Source organism: Stegastes partitus, unplaced genomic scaffold (genome assembly GCF_000690725.1).
Source record: "Stegastes partitus isolate 25-593 unplaced genomic scaffold, Stegastes_partitus-1.0.2 Scaffold1175, whole genome shotgun sequence".
Taxonomy (NCBI): domain Eukaryota; kingdom Metazoa; phylum Chordata; class Actinopteri; family Pomacentridae; genus Stegastes; species Stegastes partitus.
In genome coordinates this window covers 111,099-138,683 of record NW_007578906.1, presented here as the reverse complement: position 1 = coordinate 138,683, position 27,585 = coordinate 111,099, and the positions used below count along the sequence as shown (strand labels likewise).

At 41.9% G+C, this 27,585-nt stretch overlaps 1 protein-coding gene across 1 annotated transcript in view; it reads right to left on the bottom strand.

The window, feature by feature from the left end:
- dchs2 (dachsous cadherin-related 2) overlaps positions 1-24,720 on the bottom strand; it is a 35,646-nt gene extending 10,926 nt beyond the window's left edge. Inside the window, exons 1-11 of the mRNA XM_008297004.1 lie at positions 22,990-24,720; positions 19,272-19,463; positions 18,901-19,132; positions 17,495-17,731; positions 12,900-13,928; positions 12,626-12,813; positions 11,405-11,504; positions 11,140-11,309; positions 9,507-10,347; positions 8,013-8,252; positions 4,126-4,260 (exon numbers count right to left, since the gene is read on the bottom strand). Coding sequence (XP_008295226.1) covers positions 4,126-4,260; positions 8,013-8,252; positions 9,507-10,347; positions 11,140-11,309; positions 11,405-11,504; positions 12,626-12,813; positions 12,900-13,928; positions 17,495-17,731; positions 18,901-19,132; positions 19,272-19,463; positions 22,990-24,720 — 5,095 coding nt within the window. The remainder of the gene's footprint in view (positions 1-4,125; positions 4,261-8,012; positions 8,253-9,506; positions 10,348-11,139; positions 11,310-11,404; positions 11,505-12,625; positions 12,814-12,899; positions 13,929-17,494; positions 17,732-18,900; positions 19,133-19,271; positions 19,464-22,989) is intronic.
- Between the last annotated feature and the right edge of the window lie 2,865 nt (positions 24,721-27,585).

Below are 27,585 nucleotides of genomic sequence, written 5' to 3'. Positions count from 1 at the left end.
ACTGACAGCAAATGATCAGTAAATGTCTCAAAGGAGTCACAGCCTCTTATTATAAGAGCTCATTCGGCAGCAATTCCTTGTATTTTTATTAAAAACATAAATATTACATGTAACAGGGAACAGAAATTGACAATTTTCCTCTGTAGTCTCAAAGCACAGCAATGAGGCACTTATTGGTTCCATATCGGCTGACCAAAGACTGAGGCCAGATTCAACTTTTAATAGCAGTACAAACTCTACAGGAGGAAAAAAAAAATCCTGTCAACATAAAGTATCCAGAGACAGCTTTTAATATGAGTTGAAAAGAACTCGGTATTTCATTTCTTTCCAAATTCATCTGCAGCCAGAGAAAATTGTCTCCACATATTTTCAGTATTTCCCAATAAGCCTTGTGTGATTCTGGCACCACTTCAAGACGTTCAGACTTTCCTGTTATTATATTTTATTATTGGATTTAATTGTTCATCATACTGGTGACTGAAAAAATATTATGGTAAAACATCTGAAAGCATTTTTTTTATCACTAAACACTGCTGAATAAGTTCAATGTAATTAGTGCGTGTACCCATGTGAGAGCAAAAGCAAACACTTCAAAAGAGCGAGGCTGCAGCGGTGCAGTCAGCAGAGGTTAGATATACTGTAGCTCAGCCTTTTAAAAGTCTACTGTTTCCTTAACATAAATCAATCTGCTGAATAATGTTGCCTTCATGCAAAAGGCAGACCTTGAATTCTTTATGACTTTGGCTGTGAAGCATAACAAGAGGGAGGGCAGAGAATGAGAAACAGAGAGGGGAAGAGGAATAAAAGAAATGCCCATGTTTGATAGAGACTGTAAAAGGTTACTTTATGTGTTTGGTTTCAGCTCTTTTTAAGACATCATTTGATATTTGTGTAACCCTTCAGTGTGACGATCGCGGCCAACGACTGACGTAAATGTGCAGCTGAGCGGGAACATTGTAAAAAGGAAAGAATCCCACAGTTGGTTGTGTTCATATCATCGATGGAAGGAGTTCAATAAAACAAGCTTCTCCCAGAACATCCTTCCACATCCACTGATGATATAGTGATGGAGCATTTTAAACATTTTACTAAAAACAAAAACCTTCGATGTACATCAGCTCACTACAGGCTCTAAATATGTCCAGCTGGTGATTATAAAACTAACTTAGCCTTCTGAGCTGCAGTTACACAAATCTGCACCGATTTCTGATTTTTGGAGTGTTTGTCACTAATACGTTTCCCAGCTTGTAAAAAACTCACAAGGTTTTCTTTGGTCCGCTGATACTGCAATATGCTGCTCTGATTAATGGCAGCAAAGAAACACATGATGTGATCAATCAATTACTCGCCTGTTGAGCTGAAACAGGCCAATCCTAACACTCTGCAACTTGGACATCCATACGATTACTTGACGATGGTTTGATTGTCGTATTCTTTAAATGTACGACTGTCGCAAAGCCAATCATTTTTCAGCATGTTGTGTTTCTGTCTGAGCACATGCACAAGACACTGGGGAGAGAGGGAAATGGGAAATCTGGTCTATGCTATCTAAGTACGCTAGCGTTGGACAGTGAGACCAGTCTCTATTTGCTAACACAGTGCTGTGTACAATGGTCTGGCACCTCACCTTCATTTTGCTGGAGGGGGGAAAAGACTTGATTGTGTTTGTATCTCTTCACATCAAATCACAGTCATCTTGTGCGAGCTATGAACAAGATGCTGCGATGATGTTCACTCAAAATATTGTTGGGGGATATTGTTTGGACGGAGCATTTTAATGCAGGGAGGTGGCATTATCACTGGAATGGCTAGCTTATCCCCCACCCTCCAAAATAAAACACACACTCACAAAAAAAAAAAAAAACTTGCAGGGCGGCTGTATTTGAGATTCTAAAACTTTTTGGTGTGTAGGTTGCTGCCCAGATGTTGTTGTTTCTAGTAGTGACGGGGATTTGGAAAAACGGTAACATGTAGAGTTAAAACCAGATGTTTACATAAACTGTATAAAAAGACATTTTGCGAAACGCCAGAATAATGAGAGAGAGAATTTTTTATTACTTTATTTAAAGGCAGAAGTTTACATACATTTCCTCACTATTTGGCAGCGTGGCCTTTAAACTGTATGACTTGGGTCAAATGTTTTGGGTTTCCTTCCACACTAGTTTGCTAAATTCTGGCCCATTCCTCCTGACAGAACTGGTGGAACTGAGCTAGGTTTGTTGCCTGTCTTGCTCCACACGCCTTTTCAGCTCTGCCGACAAATTTTCTATAGGATTGAGATCAGGGCTTTGTGATGGCCACTCCAAAACACTGACTTTGTTGTCCTTAAGTCACTTTCTAAGTAATCTGGTGGTATGTTTATGGTCATTGTCCATTTGCAGGACTCATTTGCGCCCAAGCTTTAACCCCTGGCTGATGTCTTGAGATGTTGCTTCAATATTTCCACATAATGTTCTTTCCTCATGATGCCATCTATTTAGTGAAGTGCACCAGTCCCTCCTGCAGCAGAACACCCCCACAACATGATGCTGCCACCCCCGTACTTCACAGATGGGATGGTGTTCTCAGACTTGCAAACTTCCTGCTTTTTCCTCCAAATGTAATGATGGTCATTATGGCCAAACAGTTCAGTTTTAGTTTCATCAGACCACTGGACATGTCTCCAAAAATTAAGGTCTTTGTCCCTGTGTGCATTTGCAAACTGTAATCTGCTTTTTATGTTGCTTTTGGATTAATGTCTTCTTCCTCTCTAAGTATCCTTTCAGCCCATGTCGGTACAGGACTGGTTTCACTGTGGATAATGACACTCTGACCAGCTTCAGTAGCATCTTCACAAGGTCTTTTGCTTTTATTCTGAGGTTGATACGCACATTTTGCACCAAAACACTTCATCTCTGCGACACAGAACCCGTCTCCTTCCTGAGCGGTATGATGGCTGGACATTCCCATAGTGTTTATACTTGTGTTTAATTGTTTGAACAGATGAACGTGGAACCTTCAGGCATCTGGAAACTGTACCCAAGGATGAAGCAGACTTGTGGAGGTCCACAATTCTCTTCCTGATATCTTGGCTGATTTCTTTAGATTTTTCAGTGTTGTCACAAAAGGAAGCAGTGTGTTTGAGGTGTTCCTCTCGAACTGGGCAGGATTACTATTGCAACACCACATCATCAGTAGGGTAAAACTAACCTGTCTCACGACGGTCTAAACCCAGCTCACGTTCCCTATTAGTGGGTGAACAATCCAACGCTTGGTGAATTCTGCTTCACAATGATAGGAAGAGCCGACATCGAAGGATCAAAAAGCGACGTCGCTATGAACGCTTGGCCGCCACAAGCCAGTTATACCTGTGGTAACTTTTCTGACACCTCCTGCTTAAAGTCCCAAAAAGTCAGAAGGATCGTGAGGCCCTTAAAATACATCCACAGGCGTGCCTCCAATTACCTCAAATGTTGTCAGTTAACCTATCAAAAGCTTCCAAAGCCATGACATCATTATCTGGTCTTTCCCAAATAGTTTGAAGACATAGTAATGTTAGTGTATGTAAACTTCTGACTTTGAAGAAAGTAAGAAAAAATTCTCTAAAAAAATCTCTCTCTTATTATTCTGGCATTTAGCAAATAAAAATAATTTTGGTAATCCTAACTGACCTAAAACAGGAAAAATTTAGTCTGATTTAATGTCAGACTGTGAGAAAAAAAGGTTATATGTCTTTTTATACAGTGAATGTAAACGTCAAGTTTCAGCTGTAGATAGCAGAATGGGAGAAGAAAGTTGTGTGAAATGTTTGGCCAATGTCAGGCTTGTATCCACAAATTACACCCAGTGAGTCAGACTAAAATATGCAAATTAGCTAAACATCCAGTTCACATTTAAAGTATGAAAGTCTATTAAAAGTCTTCCACTATAAAATACTGAGGAAAACTTGAATTCAAGTGCCCATATATTCTCTCATCTTAAATATAAAACAATAAACAACCTTTCAAGTGAAGTCACAAACAATGAAATCAGCTAAATTGAATTTGACAACAACAGTGTGTCTCAGAGGACTCGTTTCGTTCACACCTCCGAGTCACTCAGGTGTGAGCATTTTGAACATTGTGAGTGTGTGTTCGTGTGTTGTACCTCTGAGTGTAAAGTGTTGCTGCTGCTCTCTGTCCAGGTAGGAGGTGGTCGTGATCAGACCGGTGTACGGGTTGATGCTGAAGAGCTCGTAGCCGGGACCGGGCAGCAGACTGTACCACACCACGGCGTTCTCCTCTGAGGGACGGACACAGGAGGTGAACACTGTTACTGACCTCAAAGCACTTACTCAATTCTTATGATGATTGTGATTGATTTATGGTACCCAGCTACAAGAACCAAGATGATGAAAATAGTCCCTGCTAGCTGCCAAAACTAAAATCTGTGTAATAAAATCAGCTACATAGTGTATATAACCTTGAAAAACAATACAGGAGAGAAATAGTCTGTTTTCCATGGGATGATGTAGATCTAAAACGACTTGATACTCCACGCTCATGTTCTCCTGGAGTTTTCTGGATATTTTCTGGTTTAGTTTTGCACCTCATCAGATGAGTTCATGTTTATGGCTGCTTCTGTTTCAAACAGTCCTTATCTGAATGTCTAATTGGAACCAGAGCGACGGGGGAGTGAATGACAGTCACTTGGTTCTGCTGCTCACTCGTCTAATGGTTCTTCTGCTTGTAACCACACACTGACTAACAGAAACAAGTTCACATCACAGTACACACAAACTGTGGTGTTGATGCTTATTGTTTCCCAGCAGCTGCAGCACAATAATGCGTCACCTCAGTATCGGAAGACTTCTTTAGAAAGTCATACAACTGCAAAGTGAACAGTCTCAGTTACAAGAGCTCTTGTGCCACTTGATGTTGAAACATAAAAAATAAAGACAAATCAGTGTTGTGACACATTTGCTGGACTTATTCTCAAGAAATAGTCGCGATAACAACAGTTGGCTCTGTGGGGTGAATCGTTTTTTTCTTTTCTGAGTGAAACTTCAGGTATTTTTCTTAAAATTTGAGCGAACTCCCTTTTAATGGTGTTGTAGGTTGTAAAATTATTGTTGGTGTTTTTTTTTTAACTGGATCGACTCCTGAATAATTAGAAAATGTGTTACAAAACGTATCAAAAGGATGTTGAGTGAGCATTTATGAAGCCTCACTTAGTCTATAACGTTTGAATCCAATGTCATATTTGCTTGGTTTTGAAAACTCGGTTGTTCTTTCTTGTAATATTAAATTGTACTGACAAATACACAGCATTGTTTTTTAAGTGTATCACTTTACCAGCCTGATTTTTAACTAATAATTGACTGTTTGCGAGGACGTTGCTTTGTAATAAAGTTGCTGGCGGGCAGCAGAGGTACAAAACTGTGATGTATTTTGTTTTTTGTCACTGTGCATTTGTAACCAAACTCATTTCTGCTCGTCACAGATCCATTTATTTTAAGCTTACTGTGTGACACATAACATCGTGCTGCATATTCATCACTTTTTCCTTCACAATAAACTGTGTTTATAACATACACAGCAAATCCTTCATACTTCTGATGATTACATCTGGCAAAAAAATGTGAGTTTCTGCAAAAAAAGACGACAGAAAATCTGATCAAATCTTAACTTCAAACTACTGTATAAACAAACTCCATCTGTCTTATTGTCACCCAACAGACAGTACAGTGACTCATCAAAAATAAATAAAATCTCTCCACACATATGAACACTCGCTCTACTCAGTAAAATCCAGGATGTGCGACACAAAGGTTAACTGTCACACTTGTTGATCGTGCTCATCTCCTCTGACTCACTCCAACACATGCAAAGTGGATACAGAGACGAGCACAAAACAAAGGTCATCTTTGGTGAGGAGGGGGGGGAAGAAAAAAAAGCAGTGCAAATGATAATCAAATAAGACTGGTGGGAGAGCGGGCTGAGCTGCCAGACGAGGCGATCCGAGGAGACAGATGAAAACACGGCGCCTATTGGCACAGATGGCTTGGATTATGGAAATCATCACGAGAGAGGACCTTTCAAATCTCCCAGAGGAGCTGTGTGCTTGCTGTTCTTGGACAATTCTCACCCCCAAGAATGTTAGTTCACATCGAATAGCTCTCCTGTACAGATCCTGCAGCCACATGCCCCCCCCCGAAACCTCCAGTATTTAAAAAGACTCCTACTGTCAACATGACGAGACGAAATGGGATTTAGGAGGCCCTGCGCTCAATGTGTTAAAATAAACAGGAGTGATGTGTAGATTTGTGAATATGATTAGGGGGTCAGATTCGCTGGGATGTACAATGAACAGAGCTCGTGGAAAAGACACAAACTGCACAACATGCGAGGAAGAGGGCAGGGGTTGGATTCAATTAAACTGCTAATGGAGTGAAGGAAAACTGACGGTAACCTTGATTCTAAGCACGCTGAAGTTCAACCAAAACATGGCAGCGGCTCACCGTGCCATGCTGCTCAACTGTATTTAGTCATGTGGTACCGCGTTTTAAAAATAATAAACACGGACCGCGGCGTTAAACAGAACAAGTTGTCGGGGAATTTCCTCTTTTTACCACTTTATTACTGGAGAAAGTAATCCATTCAATCCGACATAACTATTAAAACACACCATTATTGTGCAGCTCTTTGCTTTTATTTTATTTTCGTGTATCATGGTGCGGTTTTATGCCCACTGGATCTCTGGTTTGAGACTTCAAGGACACATGCTAGTGCTGCCACCTAGGCACCTTGGAGGCAAACTGCCATGTCCACTTCAACAGCAGGACTATTTAAGGCTTAACTTGAATTGGTGAAAGTTGCAAGTCCAAACATTTCATTCATTTTGTTGTAATTTTCCAACAATTTTCTTTCAGTTTCTTAAATAACCTTTTTTTTTTTTTATTCGTGCAGCCCCAAACCACACACTTGTACTAAAGGGGTTTCCTGACACTGTCAACTCTGACTAAAAATGTCACACAATGGGAGAAATAAGAGGAAAATCAACAAAAAGGCAACAGGTGCCATATTGATAAAGTAGAGGCCATAAGACGGAGGGCAGATAGTCTGATCTCTGGATCACGACTTACAAAATCCAGGATTCTGATCAGATCTAATTCAGCTGCCTTTGTGTCGTCGTATCACTCATGTTCATTCAATTCAACTGAATCCAGTTTTATTTGTATAGCGCATTATGTCTTCTCGCAGCGCTTAACATAGTAAGATAAAGACCTTGAGAATTGAAACAGAGAACCCAACAATCCAACGTTGCCTTTGGACTCCCTCTGAGCAAGCGGTTGGCAACGGTCGGAACGAACCAAAAAATCCATACTTTATTTTCCTTAACGTACTACTTTTGCGTCAAGGCAGTACATATATATATATTCGAAAGAATCACTGTATTAGAGAAACTACATATGTGGTTGCAGCTTTCAGGACCTAAGCTGAATAAAATTATGAAGCTTGAAGTTCAAGTTATTTACTCATAAACACTTTGATCACTTAATTACAATAGAACCTACTTCCTGACTAATTCAGTTGAAAGGTCAACCAAAAATTAGGAAGTAAACTTTCAAATCATTTTGCCAAGCTGCTGTTCAGAAGGATAAACTTTTTTTTTTTTAAACAATTTTCTTGAATATTTATTTCATACATTCCATATGGAAAATATGACTAGACAGGAGCTGAAACAGATTGTTCTCAGTTCTCAGTTTGAATGATTTTTGGCGACTATTTGTATTATTTGTCGACATACTTAGTATCTTTAGTCTTTAAGAGCTGTTTAGAGCCATCTGTAACATCACATTCAGCCTTTTGAAACAATTGGATCATTTTTTAATTGAGAAAGTGACGTATGAATCAAATAATAAAAACAATTGCAGGCTGAAGCCCTACATTAAATATAAGACTGTTTAATAATTAACTTAATCTCATTTTGGCCATTATATGATCACACATCACCAAACCAAAAATAGGAGGCAAATAGCTGATAAATATTACCGGAGTCCTCATCGGTGGCAGAGACTCTGACTACAGGTTCTCCAGGGTCCCTGTTCTCGGCCACACTGGCGTTGTAGGTGTCCTGACTGAAGACGGGCGCCTGGTCGTTCACATCGCCCACCTCCACCGTCAGGGTCTGTGTGGAGGACAGCGAGGGAAGGCCGTGATCCACCGCTCGGATGGTCAGACGGTGGAAACGTTGAGTCTCATAGTCCAGAGGGGCCGAGAGGAACAAGAGGCCTAAAGAGGATGGAAGAGTTTGAACGTGACGGTCAGAAGAAGCACTAACGTCCTGACAGGAGAAGGATGAAAATGTTTTAAGATATAAGGTAAATGTAGATCGATCAGGGTTGATGTCAACTCTGGCCTGTAACTGCCAGTGGAGTGGTGGAAATGACAACAGAAACTGCTTATAACACATGAAAGTACTCTAGTAAAGGATATACGGTCTGTAAAAAGATCAAACTGCTTCAAATGTTTACAATAGACCAACGGATGTACACTTATAGAGCAATTATGTATTTTTAAAAACTGTTATTTTTATTCCATTGTAAAGATGCATATCGTCTATTTCTTCATTATTTTTTACTATGTAATGCAAGTGAATAAAAAGAATCAGCACATGTTTAACCTTCATGACAATTAAGTTCGGGTTAAGACAGATGTGAGGGTGTTATTGTAGCAAAACTATTTGTCAATGCGTATGGAGAGTTGTGTGTCTGTATCTCGATCTGTGTGTCTGTAGTCAGATTTGTCAATGTGTAAAAAGATCTGTCAATGCTTACAAAGATATTAATAGATGAAAAGTCTAAGTATTTGGCTACAAGTGCTGGAAATACAGACAAAATAACCAGTTGCACATGACTTTTGCTGCACTTCTGCCATGAGAGATTTGTATTTGTAATTTCATGGTTTCTTTGCCCTGATCTCAGGCTCACAGGCTTGTTCATTCTGCCTGCATGCCATCAGGTGGCGCTATCCCCCAGAGTCATTGAGGGCACACAACATTGTCTGGTACATGCGAACAAGTTACATTTGCTGAGTTTGTGTGTCGCTGAGCAACAACTTTCATGATGGCTTGCAGGTGGCATAACTACTGAGGTACAGAGCAGCAGAGTGGTACGCAGCCAGAATGAACCCAAAGACACACAGCATGCAAAAACCCTGAAGTTACAAATCTCTCACAGCAGAAGTGAAGTGTAGCAAAAGTCATGTGTAAAAAGACAGCCAATGGTGAGGCCCGCTTGACTTGGAAATGGTGATTTGTTTGTATTTCCAGCACTTGAAGCCAAATACTTAAGACTTTTCATCCACTAATATCTTTTGACGCATTTACAGATCTTTGTACACACTGACAAATCTTTTACAAATCTTTTTACACATTCACAAATCTCCCTACAGACACACAGATTCAGATAGACACACAGCTCTCCATAATACCCTCATAGACAGACTTCTTATGCAGATTTCCAGCGTGCAAAAACCAAACCATACCTGTTTTCTCCTCCAGTGTGAAGAATCCTCTGTTTCCAGCCATGATAGAGAAAGAGACAACTCCATTTTCACCTTGATCTCCATCTATGGCCACAAAATGATGCAGCAGACTCCCCACCTCAGCGTCCTCCATCACCTGAGCCGTGTCTGCCGATATGAACACGGGCCGGTTATCGTTCACATCCAGCAGGAAGAGCTGAGCCGTCACCGACGTCTGTTTTCGCTCATCCTTCTTCGTTGCCTGGTCGGTTGCGGTTACGGTGAAGGCAAAGCTGGGGTTGCTCTCGCGGTCTAGAGGTGCCGCCACGGTCAGGCTCCCTGTGTAAGGGTTGATCTGAAAGGGGAAGCGGGACGACGACCTGCTTGCATCAGGGTCAAAGGTCAGGGAGTAGCGGAGGGCGCTGTTCGGAAAAGTCCCATCGGCGTCTCTGGCGTGAAAAGCAAACACGAGCGAACCGACGGCAGCGTCCTCCCTCAGACCGAACATCACCAGTTTGTCGGTGAACCAGGGGGTGTGGTCGTTTACGTCCTCCACCATCACGCTCACCAGCACCGATACGTTCAGGCCAGGAGCAGGGCCGACATCCTCGGCACGAACCATGAGGAAGTACTGCATGGCGGACTCGTAGTCCAGCGGCTGGTTGATGTATATGTCACCAGAGGAGCTGTCGATGCCGAAGTGAACGCTCCCGTCGCCCTCGGTGATGGAATAATGAAACCTGCCTTTGTCTGAAACAGCCGCGGAGCCGATGACAGTCGCGGGCTCCGTGTCCTCCCTCACCTGGAAACGTCTCACTATTTGGTGGTGGTTGTGGCCATACAGATCCTCTAATCCATGAATCTGCAGGTGGAAAGCAAACAGTGTCATGTTCTGTTTATTCACACATCAAACCACTGAAGGATGAATGAACACAAGGAAGACTTTAAAAGATTTGGTGATGGGAACAAAAGTGCCACAAACTGTGTCATGTTGATCAAACTGAGGAGATAAAATATCTTTCTATGGGGGAGATTAAAGAGGGAAAACCTCCCCCAGCATGAAACAGTTTGGACATAAACATAGAGCAATTTCTCAGTCCAGTGCCTTTATTATAAAACCTCCAGATAAAGTAATGTCTCCCTTGATGCCCGGCTTAAGGCGACTCAGTGATTTGTTTTTGTCAAAATCAAAATCATAACACTGTCTTTAATTTTTGTTCCTGGACAGTGGTAAAAGTACTTATTATACTGTATGGAGTATGCAAATGTGCAACCCTCGGTGTAATAAATATAAAATAAATCAAAATGGAATCATTTTTCAATATTTGCAAGTTGAACAGTGGGGAACTCCTTTATGACGGCAGATTGGTGACCAACTAAGAATCGGTTCACACACAGTTGTGGCAGTAATCAGAAAATATAGAATCTTAGTTTATGTTCATTAAATTCTTTAAAAAAAATCTTAAAGTCATCATAACTGCCTCTGCTTTGGGAGTTCAGTGATAAGGAGAACGGCAAAACGGAAATCCTGTTCCCTACAATAAACTAACTAAGACTGAATACTGAGGCTAAGTTAGGATCAAATACACCATCCATGCAGCAGGAATTTCACTACAAAATACTACAAATCATAGTATAGGAGGACAGACTGCACCTGGACGTGAATGACTGCAGTCTCCTCCTGAGGCGTGGCTCCGCTGTCCTTGGCCGTTATTTTCAGACTGTAGTACGGTTCAGCGTTCTGGGTGAAGAGCTGCGTGGTTCTGATGTCTCCACTTCTGCTGTCAATCTCAAAGTGTCCCAGATCATCATCCTCCAAACCAACTGGGAAGAGAAGTTACAACGAGGTGACGCTCAGGGGCTCGTAAGTGCCACTAACTATACGTTTTGTACATTTAAGACACACATTTATGGCTCACCTGTGACCAGTGAATGAGTAACTGTTCCATTCTCTCCTGCATCCAAATCTTTGGCAAACATGTTTGTTACTAAAGATCCTGTTGGTAAACCAGCCCATATCTGCAATAAGAAAGAGAAAACGCAGAATTCATCAACACACACGACAAAAATGCCAACCATTAAAGATATGTCACTGCAGCTTTGTAAAGTTGATTCTAAACTCTTTCCTTCCGTTATAAAATCCAGTGCTTGCATCTGTGTGAGTTAATTCATGTCATATCACTGTTGACATGAACCCACAGATCGGAATTGTGCCTTCAGAGTCATTTAAAGTCATTTTAATGAGCCATCCCGGGAGGCAAATGCTAAAGAGTGGTAAAAGAAAGTTGTGCATCCTGACACACTGTAAGGTGGACACCCACACCGAGCTGAACTGAGGTCAGATTTCAGAGCATTGATCTCTATTTAAATTACGATTGATTCATAATCTCCTCCTCCTTCTCCTTTTTTTTGGGAATTTTTCTCTAAACACATAAATGCCACAAGGACAAAGGCTCCATTCATGCTTCGCTAGTTTCTTTTTCGTGGATGGATGGCGCACGCTTATGACCTTTTATTCTTGCGCATTCACGTTAACTCACGTACATCGTATGCTGCGATTCAGCTTGTGTTTTCATCGTGCAATCTACACACAGCAAACTTTATTAGATTCATGTTGTACAGTGCACCGAGCTGTGAACTTATACATTTGTTAAAATGGCAGTTTGTAGCCGGCCTTCAAGTTGTAATGCTGAAGATTTCCGTTTGCTTCTCTTTGGCAGCATCTACAGTGATACGCTGCAGCTGTGTGTCTTTCTAAACCTCATTTCACGGAGACAGAAACAGTGTCGTCTGTGTGATGACTGGGCAACACCTCCGAAACAATTTGAGGTCAAAGCAACCAGAAAGTCAAAAAGGGAATCGTGTCTTCTGAGATGACAGTAGAGGACGAACAGAAGCTACCTCACACACACACAGGGGAGTAGAAGAACGTATCGGTCGCTTTAGCTCCGCCTGCTCTCCCATGAAGAACGTTAACTGCTGGAGCATACGTTGCTAACTGTACATAACTTGTGATTTTTCATGGGAATGACACACAGTACTATAAATGCAAATTGTGTTTCCTCAGTTAACAGACATGTATTCAGATGAAAACCCTTTAAGATTTAACCAGTGGACACCTAGAAATGACTCCTGCCTACCTGCACATTCAGTTCTTTGCTGGCTGGCAGGTGTGTAAACGTTGGAGCGTTGTCATTGACGTCGGTGATCAGGATGTGAACGGTGGCGGTGGCGTTGAGACGAGGGTGACCCTGATCTGTCACCATCACCTTCAGACTGTGCTGGCTGTGCTGCTCCCGGTCCAACGCCACCCAGTTGATGATTTCGCCTGGACGGATAGAGAAGGCAGAGGATGGGGAAGCTGCTCAACACAGTAAAGCACATGGTGACTCATAGACGCTGTGATTGTTGTACCTGTTTTAGAATTGATGCGGAAGAACTTCCCATCTGAAAGCAGGATGTAGGACAGCTGGCTGTTTTTCCCAGAATCCTTATCGATGGCTTTAACGGTTCCCACCAGGCCTTGTGGCGATGAGCCCTCTGACACGGTGAAGTAGTAGACGTCACTGCCGAACACCGGGGCGTTGTCATTGATGTCCAGCACCAGCACTATCACTGAGGCTGTAGCCGTGGTGTTTGCCAGTGAGGCCTCCCTGGTTGTAGCCAACACTTTAAAACGATACCTGGACTCTGTCTCGTAGTCGAGGCTTTGGGAAAGATACAACCATCCAGTCTTTGGGTGAATCCGAAACGGAGCTGGAGGGAACCCAGCTTCTGCCTCCAAAGAGTAAGTGAGGCCTGAGTTTGACATATGAGCTCCCCGAGTCCGGTGAGCCCTCACCTGGATGACCCGAGAGTCTTTACGGTAGCCTTCACCGATCTCCACCTGGTAGACGAGCGTCTCGAAGGCCAGGCTGTCCTCTGCAGCCGTCCGGTCTATGTTCACTGAGAGGGTCAGTGTGGAGCTCAGAGAAGGCTCTCCTTCGTCTTTAGCTACGATTTCCAGGCTATAGCTCTGCTGACGATCCGCCTGTAAACTCTGTTTTAATGTAACTGTTCCAAGGTTGTGGTCAACAACAAACGTACCGTTTCTGCTGTTCCTCAGGTAGTACTGCACCCTCCCATTGGTGCCGCTGTCATAGTCGTGTGCGTGAGCGATGAACAACACCGTTCCTGCTGGAGTGTTTTGTGACACTGTGATCGAGTCGCTGCGTTTGGGGAAGACGGGGGCGTTGTCGTTAACGTCGGCAATGGTGATGTTGACCTGCGTGGTGCTGTAAACAGGAGAGGTGTCGGTGTAGGACTGGAGGACCAGCAGAGCGTACGGCTGAGACTCGTGGTCCAGAGGTTTGACGATGCTGATCAGACCGGACTTCGGATGAACGGAGAACAAACTCTGAGGGTCTCCAGAAGAGATTCGGTAAGATGCAGATTCCACAGAGTCTGTGAAGACAAACAGTTTCTCACTGAGATTTGAAAGACAGAACATCTCACCAACCTTTAGTGGTTGTATGGAAACATGCAGGTGGTTTTGGTTTAGTAGTAAAAATTTGTCAGTTTTGTGTCAAAGAAAATGGTCCAACAGTCCTCTCAGCAATAAAATTTTAAAAAATTACATTCCAAAAATGCAACCTTGGATAAAAAGCTCCCGTGCCCTCTTGTCTTATTACAGCAGGCATTGTGTACTGTTCTAATCCTGACAGCACACTGTTTGTTGTAAAGTAATAAACATGAGTTGCTGTTTTATTCTTACATAACACAAACTTCAAAGATCTATGACTCATCTTTGTTTCCTGTGGTGTTTCTGTATCAGACCTTTATTATAAACTGACTATATTCTATTTTTCCCCCAATGTGAACATCCTACACACTAAAAATCTGATGAAAATTAGCATCTAAACGTTGTGACACAGCTACTGTCCTCATTACTCTGACAGCTTTTATAGGGACAATTTCATCACTAGAAAGTAGGTCCAAAGAGAAGGATCACAGAGTCTGTAGACTATAAAAAGCTGCTTTTTCTAGGAGATATTTTTTTTAAAATGGAATTTGTTCTTATTCCTATTGGCATCACAAATAAACTTTACCCTCTATTTACCTCCAGTGTATTGCTATTTCTCAAAACAAGGCCAAACCAAACTATTTGCAAGGCAACAGCTAAGAGAGAATAAAAACATACATATAATTTGTAATTTTTATCAGTCAGACTTTTGTACAAAACATGAAGTCGTGTGTTAATTTTATTTAGTGTCTCAAAGGTAACTAGTCATACACAAGCGCCAAAATAAACAAAACTAAAATGTTAAGACACTTTTAACAGTTAAAGCCTAAAATGCTGGACTGTGTGAGTGTTGTGGGAGGACTGATGATGTTTGACTTTTGACCTTTGACGACTACAGAATCTAATCAGTTCATCGTTTTGCTTCTGAGTGAACGTTTGTGCCAAAATTGAAGAAATTCCCTAAAAACGTTTAAACAGATATTATGCTCACAAGAATGAGGCGAAAAACCAGAAAACATAACATCTGCGGCCACAGCTGTCATACGCACAGACACACAAGTAGTCTCTTAACATATTCTGTGTTGGGTTAATTGGTTTGTAAAGTTAAAGTAGAACAGCCACTTCCTCAGTGTGCAGGTTCAGGGATTTATAGTATTTTAAACAGCCAAGTAGCGTCACATCCAGATATATTTAAGGATATAAACATTAGGTTTAAATTGGGCGGAAAAACACACTGCAAGCTGTTTTACTGACATGAGAACACACATCTCCCTCACACACATAAATACACCCACACACACCCACACACTAAGCTACATTAAGTAATTACAGCGCCGGTCAGAAGATCCCGTTAAATCCCCTCCGAGTGTTTGCTGCACTTCAGCGGTAACTACAAACCACTGAAACAAGCAAAGAGCTTAGCGCAGGCCGACCCCTGTCAAACAAACCCAGTTCTGTTGTTTGTGCTTTAAGTTGAGGCGTTAATCTGTTAATTGATTAGACAGCCTTAAATGACTGTCTAGCGTAGCAGAGGGGTTTAGCTGTTGAAGGGACTCAGCGGAGTAACAAAAGGACTATAGTGAGATAATCCTGGAAACTGGAGAGCTGAGAAAACCCTCCACAGAGAGGAGCCTGAGGTCTAGAATATTCTGATGAAAAATTAGAAATAGTATCTGCCCTTCCAATATAAATAATGTTCACTTTTACCTGCACTTACAACAAAAACATGAACTCACACATTTTTAAAGAATAGATATATTTATAACAACAAAAGAAAAAGACACAAGTCTGAGCAGATTTATGATGTGTGTGACCTCTAAGAGTGCAGATAAAATATACAGTACAACTGGCTGTGAGCCTTTATTATCTGTCATGACTTCATGTGGCTTCAGGAGGATTAAAGATTAAACCGTAGCCTTCCTATTTACCGCTGCTCTCTTCATGTCTGGAAGCAGATTTGACGAATGACAGAGATCACTCCACTGTTTTTTGCCATAGTCATCTGTCAGGATAAATCCTATTCAAAGCTGCCTTTGTGCACAATATCAGTCACATTCAAAACAGGTGCAGTAACTATTGTTTTTTAACAGAAATTTCAAGATGCAAATCCTTGCACACGATTTAAACTTTCCAAAACTGACTTGCATTTCTTTACTGGGTTTGACCAACCATTTATCATCATGTATCACAGCAATGTAACTTTTAATAGCAACTTTCATATTTGATCACATGCATGCCCTGAACCAGGATCAGCTGTAGCTTTGACATTGTAGATTCTTTACAACAATCCCTACAGTTTCTTCAGTGGTATGCTCTTCTGTCTGGTAGCACATGGACAAGTTATTATTGGTACAGACAATTATCAGATACTATACAGGAGATGACTTTTATATAGCTTACCTGCCTAAATTGTATTAAGGTTTAAAGCTTCGCATAATAAAGGAAATGGCTGCTTTGAGTGACAGACGGGACAGTCAACAGCCCTGATATGTTTGCATCGTCTACCTCAGCTCTACTCATGGTCTATAGTTTTGAGCCATCACACTGAGCTACTAAACCGCTCTTAAGGAGACCTGTGGGCGACGTCACAGAGATTTTGTCCATGTTTATATAAAACTAATGTCCGCTGCCTATGAACGCCAAAGAATAAATGTTTCAAAGAGTTCCTTTAATTAAACATAGGTGAAATGTATGAGGTGTGTCAGAAAAGTTCCAGGACTGGTGTCACAAAAGATATATTTCAAACACAAACTACGAGTTTTCCCTTCAGACGATCAGAGGCAAGAGGCGAGAGTTGGACAAGTCGTGGCTGCTTCACCATGACAACGCTCACAATGCCCTGAGCATCCTACAGTTCCTGGCTGAGAAGAACATCACCGTGCTGGAGCAACCTCCCTACTCACCCCACCTGGCTCCATGGGATTTTTTTTTTTACTCCTCCCCAAGCTCAAGGGGGTCATCAAGGGGACCCGTTGTGAAGACGTGGACGACATCAAGAGTGCATGGCGGCGTGGCAGAGAAGGCTGGGAAAGTGTGTTAGAATCCAGGGGCATTGCTTCGAAGGGGAAATTTTAGTAGTTAGTAGTTTGGATTTGAAATATATCTATTGTGACACCAGTCTTGGAACTTTTCTGACACACTTCGTATATTTGCTTATTTCTGGATTAGAATAAGAAGCACTGCCATGATGGTGACAGAGCCACCACACTGAGCTACTAAACCGCTCTTAAGTTGACCTGTAGTCACAGAGATTTTGTCCATGTTTATATAAAACTAATGCCCTCTACCTATTAACGCCAAAGGATAAATGTTGAAAAGAGTTCCTTTAGTGAAACACTGGTGAAATGTATATATGCAAAAGCATTGCAGTGAAGTTTATGTTCATGTAAATTTTGACACCAAGATATCCATTTTTATTGCAAATATTGGGTATCTGCCACCTTGGTTAGCGATAACTGGCTTTAGCCCTGAGAAAACCTCATCAGTCGACCCTCTAAAACCCTCTTACCGGTTGGGTTGATGGCCTCCACGGTCCCTACGGACGTCCCCAGCGGTGCGTCTTCAGGCACTGTGAAAGAGTAGCGTGACCTCTGGAACACAGCTGGAGCCTGAACGCTTCGTAAAACGTTGACTGTGACCTCTGCGGGTCTGGCTGAGGTCAAGCCCTCCCCGTCCTGAGCTGTTATGGAGAGTTTCACACTGACGGTGCCCAGGTGGGTCAGAGTGGAGGTCAGGATCAGCATTCCTATGGGGAAGGACACAAGGTAAAGTTAGGTTTAGTTTAACTGCAACATTCGAGCCAGACAATCTTTCCGGTTTATATCTGAACGTCATCTCAATAGCATCTAAGTGAAGGTTTGCCATTTTATCTTTTTCTTTTCCTTTTTTTTTAAGAAGTTGGAATAAAGATTATTTTATCAGCAGAAATCAACAAGTGTTTTGATTGACAGATCATGTCTTACAAAAGTCTTTCTCTGGTTTAAGCTTTCCAAATGTGAGAAATTGCTTATTTCATATTAGTATAAGTAGAATATTTGGGGGTTTTGAACTGCTGGCTAACAAAACAAGTTGCTATAATACATCACCTTAGGCTCTGAAAAATAATAATGCATTTTATTGACTAATTACATTTCATCCAAAGAATTATATTTTAAATAAACATGATTAAATCAAATATTATTTGATTAGAAAAAATTTACTCCAACATGAAAATGGCTATTTTCTGATTCTTTTCAAATCTGATGTGACTTAAAATTGTTTTGTTTAACCTCAAACTGTTAACAGAGTTCATCAGCGGTAAACAAATCTGTTTGTTTACTGTTATTAGTGGTCAGACAGCCATGTGACGACAGATGGCTTAAGAATGTGACTCATTTTTGTCACCTAAATTCACCGAGCAATCCCAGAGCAGCAAACATGAAGCCTGTACAAGAGCCAACCGGGAATCAGAACTCCTGCTTACATCACGTACTTAGTTGGAAAAGCATTCATGTGCAGCGAGAAACACACGAGCAACTTTAAAAATGTTTCCTTGATTTACCTGTTTTGAGTGTTTCGTGTTACATCGTGGCTGAGTGCAAATCGTATCTGACCCACAGCCACATGGGGATCTAAAGCTTTTGGGCTTTCTGCATCCGCCCCTGCTGAGCGGTGACACTGGCAATCATATCACGTGGACTTACACAAAGTAGGTAGTTGTTTATCCCTGAATACTGCCGCTGCCAGTCAAACAAGTTACTTAAAGACTAGTGAGTGGATATATGTGACAAATCAAGCTTGAGAAGTCATTTAAATACAGTTTGAAACTCCAGCCCACATCAAAATTAAAACACAACCTGCTGCTACTTGGAGACGCTGAAACGCTGAAAATTCTGTCAATCTAATGTCAGTGCCTACATTTTTTAATGCCCCTACCTGTTTCTTTTTCCAGTGCAAACAAACTGGACATGTCGCCAGGGACGATATCGTAGGTGACACGTCCAAACCTGCCAGAATCTCGGTCGGTAGCGATAACGTTGACGATTTCTGTGCCCGGCTGTGCATGACTGCTGACGCTCACGGTGTACTCTTCAGGGTTGAACACTGGAACGTTATCATTCAAGTCCTCGACCTCAATGTGCACGTAGGTTTGAGCGCTGAGGCCTCCCTGAATGGGAAAGAAGAGGGTTTTATTAGGAACACGGATGAAGAGACTACATTTTGGAAGTCGAATCCAACTTGATCTTCTTACAGAGTCATTTACACCAGTATGTCAGAGGTGATTAGTCATGAAAAAGCCCACTCACTGGATCCTCAGCTTTGATCAGAATGTCGTGGACCGTCTGTCCTGCATCTCGATCGATATCCTGCGAGACACACAGCTCTCCTGTGTGTGGGTGGATTTGGAAGAGGGGATGTTTGTCCTGTTTGTCAAAGCCGTCAGACAGAGAGTAGAGCAGAGCACCAAACTCAGGACTGTCTGCATCTGTCGCAACAACCTAAAAACAAGAGAAATACGTGTATGAAAATGAGAGGGGCAACGGGGGAAACATAGAGCATGTGTGTGCCATTATTCATCAAGGAGGATGTGCTGTCTTTATTGTGTCTTAAAGATTTCAGTTGATGCTGTTAAGAGATACGCAAACTTCTTTTTCACACACCAATGAGGAAAAAAAGAAGGTAAAACATGGAAAAAACCACAACTACAGATTTCACATCTAGTTGTGAAAGTCATCCTATACGTGTACACAGAAAAATGCAAGATTAATAATAAGTCAGCTAGTTCATTAAACAAGGATGGAGTTATAACTGGAGTACAAGTTAAAACCTGAAATGTTAAATCGGCTGAAGGTATATTTGCAAGTTCTACAGTCGTCCTCAAATGTATTCAAATCCTTCCATTAAAGAAAAGGCAAAATTCACAATAGTCACTCAAATAACTAGAAACTGAAAAAAGTAATAATAAATAAAAATGTGCTAAATTATAATTTAGTACAATAAGACATTGCTTTTGAATTGTGGTTGAAAAGAATAGTTAAAAAAAATATAAAAACTGTCCCGGACCAATTAGAGCACATTTCTGATGAGCAGTGGACCAAAACACCTGTCAACAGGTGCAGAAGTCTGATTGAGAGTTACAGAAAACACTTGATTGCAGTGATTGGCTCAAAGGGTTGTTCAACAAAATATTAGTTTACGGGTCCTATCATGCTTGTTTTTTTTTTGTTTGTTTTTTTAAAAATATTTCTGTTGAACCACAATTCAAAAGCACTGTCATGATGTTCATTAAATTTTCATCTGTGATTACTTTTGTCAATTTCAACTTACTTCAGTGACAGCTGTTTTTTCTCCCTACTTTAATGGAAGGGTATGATTAAATTTAAGGACGACTGTATATGGAAGACATGTCACATAGAGAATCATCTTTGTTTATCTGGGTTCATTTGGTTAAAGCAACAGGAGAACATCACAATTACTGTGATTTAGCTCAAGTAGCTTTACAAGAAACATGAGCAAATATTCACTTTCACTTTGATCTGATGTCCAGCTGACTTCCTAATGGTGTCCAGGTCTGATGTATAACCAGCCATGCATTCATTCTTTTTTCATTCCTGTGGTAATTTTTATTGATTCATTCATTTTTTTGTATCAAAAATATCCAAAGCTCCTTGAACTGTTTGTTTTTTCCAAAAAGCAGTCAAACACCAAAAAAACACATATAGTTTACTATCACAACAAATTTGAGGCTAAGACTTTAATTTTATTTTTTACTTTTGTTGCCTGATAAATAGCTTTAACTCTCAAAATAGTCAATGGCCAATTTTCTGCATGTTTAGCTCTAAAGCTACATCTCCATATAAATGTGGAGGTGAATGTTTTATTATTGCTGCATGAGTTTCTGCTCATACTACATCTCCTTCCAGTTAACTGTAACTATGCATGTATGATCGACAGCGGTGCCATATAGTAGTTACTGTCGGTTTCTAGACGTTATCTTTGTAGTACCTGTGAATCATAATACTGGTCTTGTTCTGACAGAAGAAGGTCAACATAATAAAAGCATAAAAAATCCCCACAATCAAAGGGCGAGGATTATCACCAACGTGGAAAACGTTGGAGTAGAAACACGCCCCAGATTCGGCCGAGCTCCTTTCATGCTCGTCTGCGCCCGTGACAAGAGGCGCATTTCACAGATAGAGCGCTCACTTTCAAGTCATAAAGGTGATATCATCCCAGAGGCTTTGAACTCTGGTCACAGAAAGTCTTAGAGACGTAGGTCAATGTCTACTTACACATGAAGCACACCCAGCATGTTTCTAACTACAGTCAGTTCTGGGAAAATAGTACACATCTCATATGTAAAATAATACGTTTGTCATCGGTTTCATTGTCGACACGTTCTCAGTTCTTCCTTCTACTTCTTCACCTCCTGATTCTCACTTTTCCAAAAGTACTTTGCATTGGCTGAGAGCTGACTTGAAAATAAAAGGCTGAACTTCTTCTGCAGAACAACACTCTTAAAGTTCAGCCTGAAAACAGTGACCAGAATTCATTTCTAGTTCTCGGCTAATTGCTAAATATCAAGTATGTTTACAGAAAATGCACTGCTAAAAAAAAGGCTTCTTTTGTAATGGGCTTCAGCTGGTGCCAGGCTGCAGCCGAGCCGTACCAGGCATCACAACTGTCATATTAAGGCCTCAGCGCTGAACTGCGAAGAGGGTGCATGTAGTGTGTGTTCAGCAAGAACACCGATGCCTTTGTGCAAACGGACTGAAGGCTACTTTTGTGTTATGAGATGTAAGACAGCAAGTCAGAGAGCACGAGTTGGTGGACGGCCACAGTGAGGAATTCTTAAACTGCACATCTCTTTTGTAAATGATAGTTGATCTATAGCTGGAGAGTCAAGTCAGACTCATCATTTAACTGTGTGTGCATTTGTTAATGTCTGCTTGTGTTCTTGTGACATGTATATGCGAGTGTTTTTATTGCTTCCTAGACTGTTAAATTTTAATCTTTATACCTGCATTTCACATAAACTTGGAGCTCGTTCTGAGTGGTAGAACTACAGTGGAAACCAAAAGTTTACATACACTGTGTAAAAAGACATAAAACACTTTTTTTCTCACTAAACTGCTGACTTTGAAGAAATAAAATATCTAAAAAATTCTCTCTCTCATTATTTTGACATTTAGCAAATAGAGATAATTTTGTTAATCCAAACTGACCTAAAACAGGAAAAGTTTGGTCACATTTACTGTCAGATAGTGAGAAAAAAAGGTTAGGAGTCTTTTTAGACAGTGTATGTAAACGTCTGGTTCTTCATATTTGTCATATAAAGACCTATGAAGTGTTTCCCAACCACAGCTATACTGGATACTTTAATTTCATCATCAGAATGAATAAATGACTCTAGTTGGAGAAGTTAAAAAAAAATATTAGAGGTCAGTTCAACCACATTATGAAAGAACATATTTCTTAATTTAACCTGTGTTATATCACCTTGCAGGTAAGTTATGAGATTTCTGAGTGAATTTGTGTGTGTGTGTGTGTGTGTGTGTGTGTGTGTGTGTGTGAGACGCTCATAGCCCTTAAAATGGGATTATATCAACAACACCTGGTGTTGCTGGAAAAGGTTTTCATTGGGACTGCTTGAGAAAACACATTATGTTCCAGAGTGAGCAGAACAATGTTTCAGAAACGACCAGTTGCTGCTGAACCTAAAAAAAAGTTCATTTTTCAATGCTTAGCACACTAATAAAATAAACCCTGAGCACTTATATTGGGTGAGCTGCATCATCGCAGCATTAGAGCTTCAGAATGTCACTGCTGTTCAAGTCTTCTGTGATTCTCTCTGCATTTCCTGTCAGGACTCTATGTAGTATCTTATAAAGACAGAAATTTGCCCCAAGAATGCAGCGGAGGCAGCTGCGCATATCCCACACACCAGACCAACCAACTATACCAGTAAGGGAAGATATTATAGTGTCTTGAACCAGCCTTGATGCTACATATTCTCCGACATACTTGTAAAAAGCAGCTTCCCACGTCACTGTGCTCTGGTATGGACACGTTGTACAGCTGCTGCTGGAACACCGGCTCGTTGTCATTCACATCCTCCACCAGCACTGTGACTGTAGCAGTAGATGACAGAGCCGGTTCTCCTCCGTCCACCGCCACCACCAGGAACCACACCTCCATCTGTGTCTCCCTGTCTAGAGATGCAGCCGTGGTGACCAGGCCCGACTCCGGGTCGATGCTGATCAGGCTGTCCTGGTTGGACCTCAGGATGGAGTATCTGATGTTTGAGTTGGCGCCTTCATCGGCGTCTCGGGCCTGAAGCTGGATGAGGGAGCTCCCCTGAGGAGCGTCCTCGGCAATGCTTATAACATGCACATCCTTCTCAAAGACTGGGTAGCAGTCATTTGTGTCAGACACCTTCAGGAGGAAGACCATCTCACTGCTCAGAGGAGGGCTCCCAAAGTCTGACGCTTGCACCTTCAGCTCATACAGATCCTGCTCTTCCCGGTCTAGCTCAGAGTTAACACACAAAGCATAAAGAAAATCATCTGTCTGCTTCAAGGTAAACTTCCCATCTCCTCCCTCTAGTGTGACAGTGACCTGCTCCCCCTCAAGATCAGGGTCTGACACTGAAATCCGAGCAACATAGTCCCCAATCGCTGCTGCCTCTGAAACCACTGCATCCCCTGTCTCACTGAGAAACAGCACACTGATGCTGGGACTGTTATCGTTGATATTAAGCACCTTGACGCCCACAAAAGTGCTGCTGTGCTCAGGCTGAGCCCCGTTGTCTCTCGCGCTGATGATCAGCTCGTGAAAGGCCTGCGCCTCAAAGTCGAGCAGCTTGTTGAGGTAAACCACCCCGGTGGTTTCATTGATGGAGAAAACTTCATTTGGGTCGCTCTGCCTCCTGTTGATCTCATAAGTGATTCTGCCATTGTCGTCCAGGTCGAGGTCGGTGGCGTACACCTGACACACAGCAGACATGACGGGAGCATCCTCTCGCACCGAGGCGTGGTATTCAGTCTGGTTGAACACAGGAGGGTTGTCGTTCTCATCCAGGACGTGGACGTTCACCTGAAGAGTCCCTGTCCTGGCTGGGATCCCGCCATCGAAGGCCTCAATGGTCAGGGAGTAGAAGTCCTGTGTTTCTCTGTCTAGCTTGCTACTCAGGACCAAATCCAGGTTGAGGTGGTTCTCTGATCCACTGCGATAATCCAAGTGGAACAACTCAGCCATTTCACTGTCTGTGATCCTGTATCCCTGCGTGCCAAACTCTCCCTCATCCTGATCTTTAGCACCTTCCAGCTGGAACCGACTCCCTGGTGGGCTCAGCTCTGATATGTCCAGCTCAAGCTGCTCTGAGGGGAACACAGGTGAATGGTCGTTCACATCTTTCACCTCTATGTTCACTCTGATCATCTCTCCAGTGAGCGTGGCTGCCACAAATTCATACTTATCTCTGCTCTCTCTGTCCAGGATCACAGCCGTGGAGATGATCCCCGTGTCCGCGTCGATTTCCAAGTCCCTGAACACATACGAGTCTCTGCTCTCTGAGATGAAGAATCCAGTGCTTGGCCTGCTTAACCCCGCTCCCAGATCCCCAACGATGGTTTTAGCAGGCAGACCCTCTTTAACAGACAGCGTCAGGTTGAAGACCTGTCCGAACGACTGCGCGCAAAGCAGCGACAGGACGAGCGTCCGGAGGAGCGAAGTTGGCGCATCCTTGCGACCCATTCCTCCTCTACACATGGCTCTGAGCTCTTTGGGAAATCGAAGTTGGGCTACATATTTCCCCCGAGTCAATGTGAAACTCCAAACTCACGTTTTAGAGCACTTTTCCGGACAAAAACGTGCCAAACGCATGGTGCATCTTTGCGCGGAGGAAAGCAGCCAGCAGTCATTCTCCATCACAGTATTTCAGCAGCTTGTTGCGTGATTCTGGAGACTAGAAATCCAAACATCGTGCAGCGCAAATCCCCTGGGCTCCTTCACACTACACGGCGCGTCTGAGTGTCCGCAGAGCGCCGACTGCGCGCACTGAACACACCTCCTGGCAGGCGGCTCGTCCCACGCTGATCGGCTCCATCTGTGGCCCTGATTGCTTAAGATTTAATTAGGCCGAGAGATTACCTTCAGTGGTGCGAGCTGACAGGTGGCGCAGTGCATCTAACCTGTTGAAGAGCCTAAAATGAGCTGGAAAGAGGAAGAAATGAAGAGATGACGCTCTATGAGATAATAAAGTGAGGTGGTACAGTCTGGCACTTACTCTCCTTCACTGTGGTGAAGTGGTGACTTAATCAAATGTACAGCGCTTTAATAAGGTTTTGGAGTTTTGGAAAAAAGTGCATCAAGTGTTGGTGTGGCTCCCTCAGCTGGTAAAAAGGAGAATTTGAACACTTCCAACATAAGATCAAGTTTATCCCGCCAGCTAGAGGCACAATCAATCATTTGCTTGTCTGCCACCTGTAAAAAAAAATGCAGAAAAAGATTCATTTACTTTCCAAATAGTTTTGTACTTTTTAAAAATAAGAGTCACACAATGTGGCATGCTTAGTGAGCTTTGTTTGATGAAATTGGAGGAAGGTTCACACACAGTTTTCAGCTTGAATTTTGGTCAATTTATTTAGGATTTTTAGGCAAGAATTTACCAAAAACAGACTCTTTCATGTCAAAGTGAAAACACTTTCTTACAAAGTAATGCTGAATAATTAAAAACACAAAGTATTAAATAAGTGGTTGCAGCAGAAGTGTTCAACCCCATCAAAGTGACACGCCTGCCTTAGAACAGGTGCAGCCAACTGGTGCTAAAAGTCACACAATTAGTGAAATGCAGGTCAAAATATATCCCTTTTAGCACAGTTAAGTCCATCATTAAGAAGTGGAGGAAATCTGACACACTCATCAATATTCCTAGAGCAAGCAATCCCTAAAAACTGTGTGATCATGCAAGAAGAGGACGAGTGAGGTAGGCCACCAAGACACTTCTGACTCCTCTGAAGGAGTGACAAGCTTCAGTGGCGAGTAGAAGAGACTGTGCCGACATCAGCTGTTGTCTGTTTGTCACCACTCAAAGCTTTATAAATGTGAGAGACTCTANGCAGTTCTGGATGTCAGACAACGTGACCCTGTCCCCTAAAGTGTCTGCCAACTTTGCCCAGCCCTTCAGAAAGAATAGGACATCTTTAGACCAGCAGCACTGACAAACTGTCTCTTAAACTCATGTTTAGTTTGACGTGTTTAGGTTAAGAACTCTGTTTGACCCGATTCTTTAGTTGGAATCCCAAGTACAAATCGGAGAAATCTTCAGTTCTCAGTTGAGTTTAATTTATTTAGGTCACAGGTAAAGTGAGGCAGCGCTGGAATTCAGAGGGACAGAGAGGAATCTCATGTCCAGCTGAACTGAGTTTTTTTTTTTGGTTTCAGGTTACAGATATCTTCTTGGGCTGGGACTACCCAGAACAGTACAGCCAGAGGTTGGACTTGTACGCTACTGAGTTTAATTGGCCAGTTACTGTGACATGAACAGTCTAACCACTGTTCATGTGGAAGTTCACTGAAATGTGAACAGAAACTGCTTGGATCAAATACAAAATGTGTGTGTGTGTTGTCCAGAAGGCGTGTATCTAAAGCAGCTGACAGAAAAGGGGAGTTTCCATTGTCTCCCACTTCTCACCAGCCATGTGATCTTCAAGGACGTATGCTGTGCTCAGTAGGAAAATACAAAACAGAATCATAGGCTCAGTGCAAAATAAAGATTCAGAATACAAACAGCAATAGCTCAAAACATACTTAATTATAAGAACCTTAGGCTTCACGGAAAAATACAGATTCAGAATACATAATAGCTGAAACATACTTAATTATAACAACTCTGTCGTATGTTGGCTGATATTCAGTTGCAGTGTCTTTTCAGCACAATGGTAACTGTAAATCACAATATAGATTGTGTGTGTGTGTGTGTGTGTGTGTGTGTTTTAAAATATTCAGAGGAGGTGAAAATGCTTTTCAGCTTTGGCTAGACCTCAATCTCACGCTTTCCAAAGACTGTGACAGGAGGACAAACCAGCGGTCGACAGGTTACTCACTACTGCCCAGAAAGCCTAAAGGTCACCCCCAAAAATGCTTAAAATCATCGAAAATATTTTGATAATTTGTGATTTACATATTTTTACACAAAAAGTTAAGTAGCTTGTTAAAACTTAAAAAAAAATAAATTATTACCACCTTGTCCTGAATTGGAAATTTTCTGCTTTATTTATATGTTAAACATTTTCAGGAGTTTCACTGCTGGACAGACTACTTTACTGTAAATCCGTTCTCAATGTGTGTGTACTGGAGGCTTCAGGTTTCCACATAACACCATGACTGGCTCCAAAATAGAGTTTTATTCTCATAAATCCTGCAGGTACATTTAGGTGAGCGCAGACAAACCTCATTTCAAGAGCTTTATTTGTCTGTGTTTTAGCAAATGACTTAATTTGCGTTTTTTTTTTTTTTTTTAATTTACAATTCTTTATTTATTTTACAGTTGTCCTCAGTCTCGTGTCACCTGCTACCACACAGTTCTTTGTGAGGCGGTGTCCTTGCATCCCTGTGAAA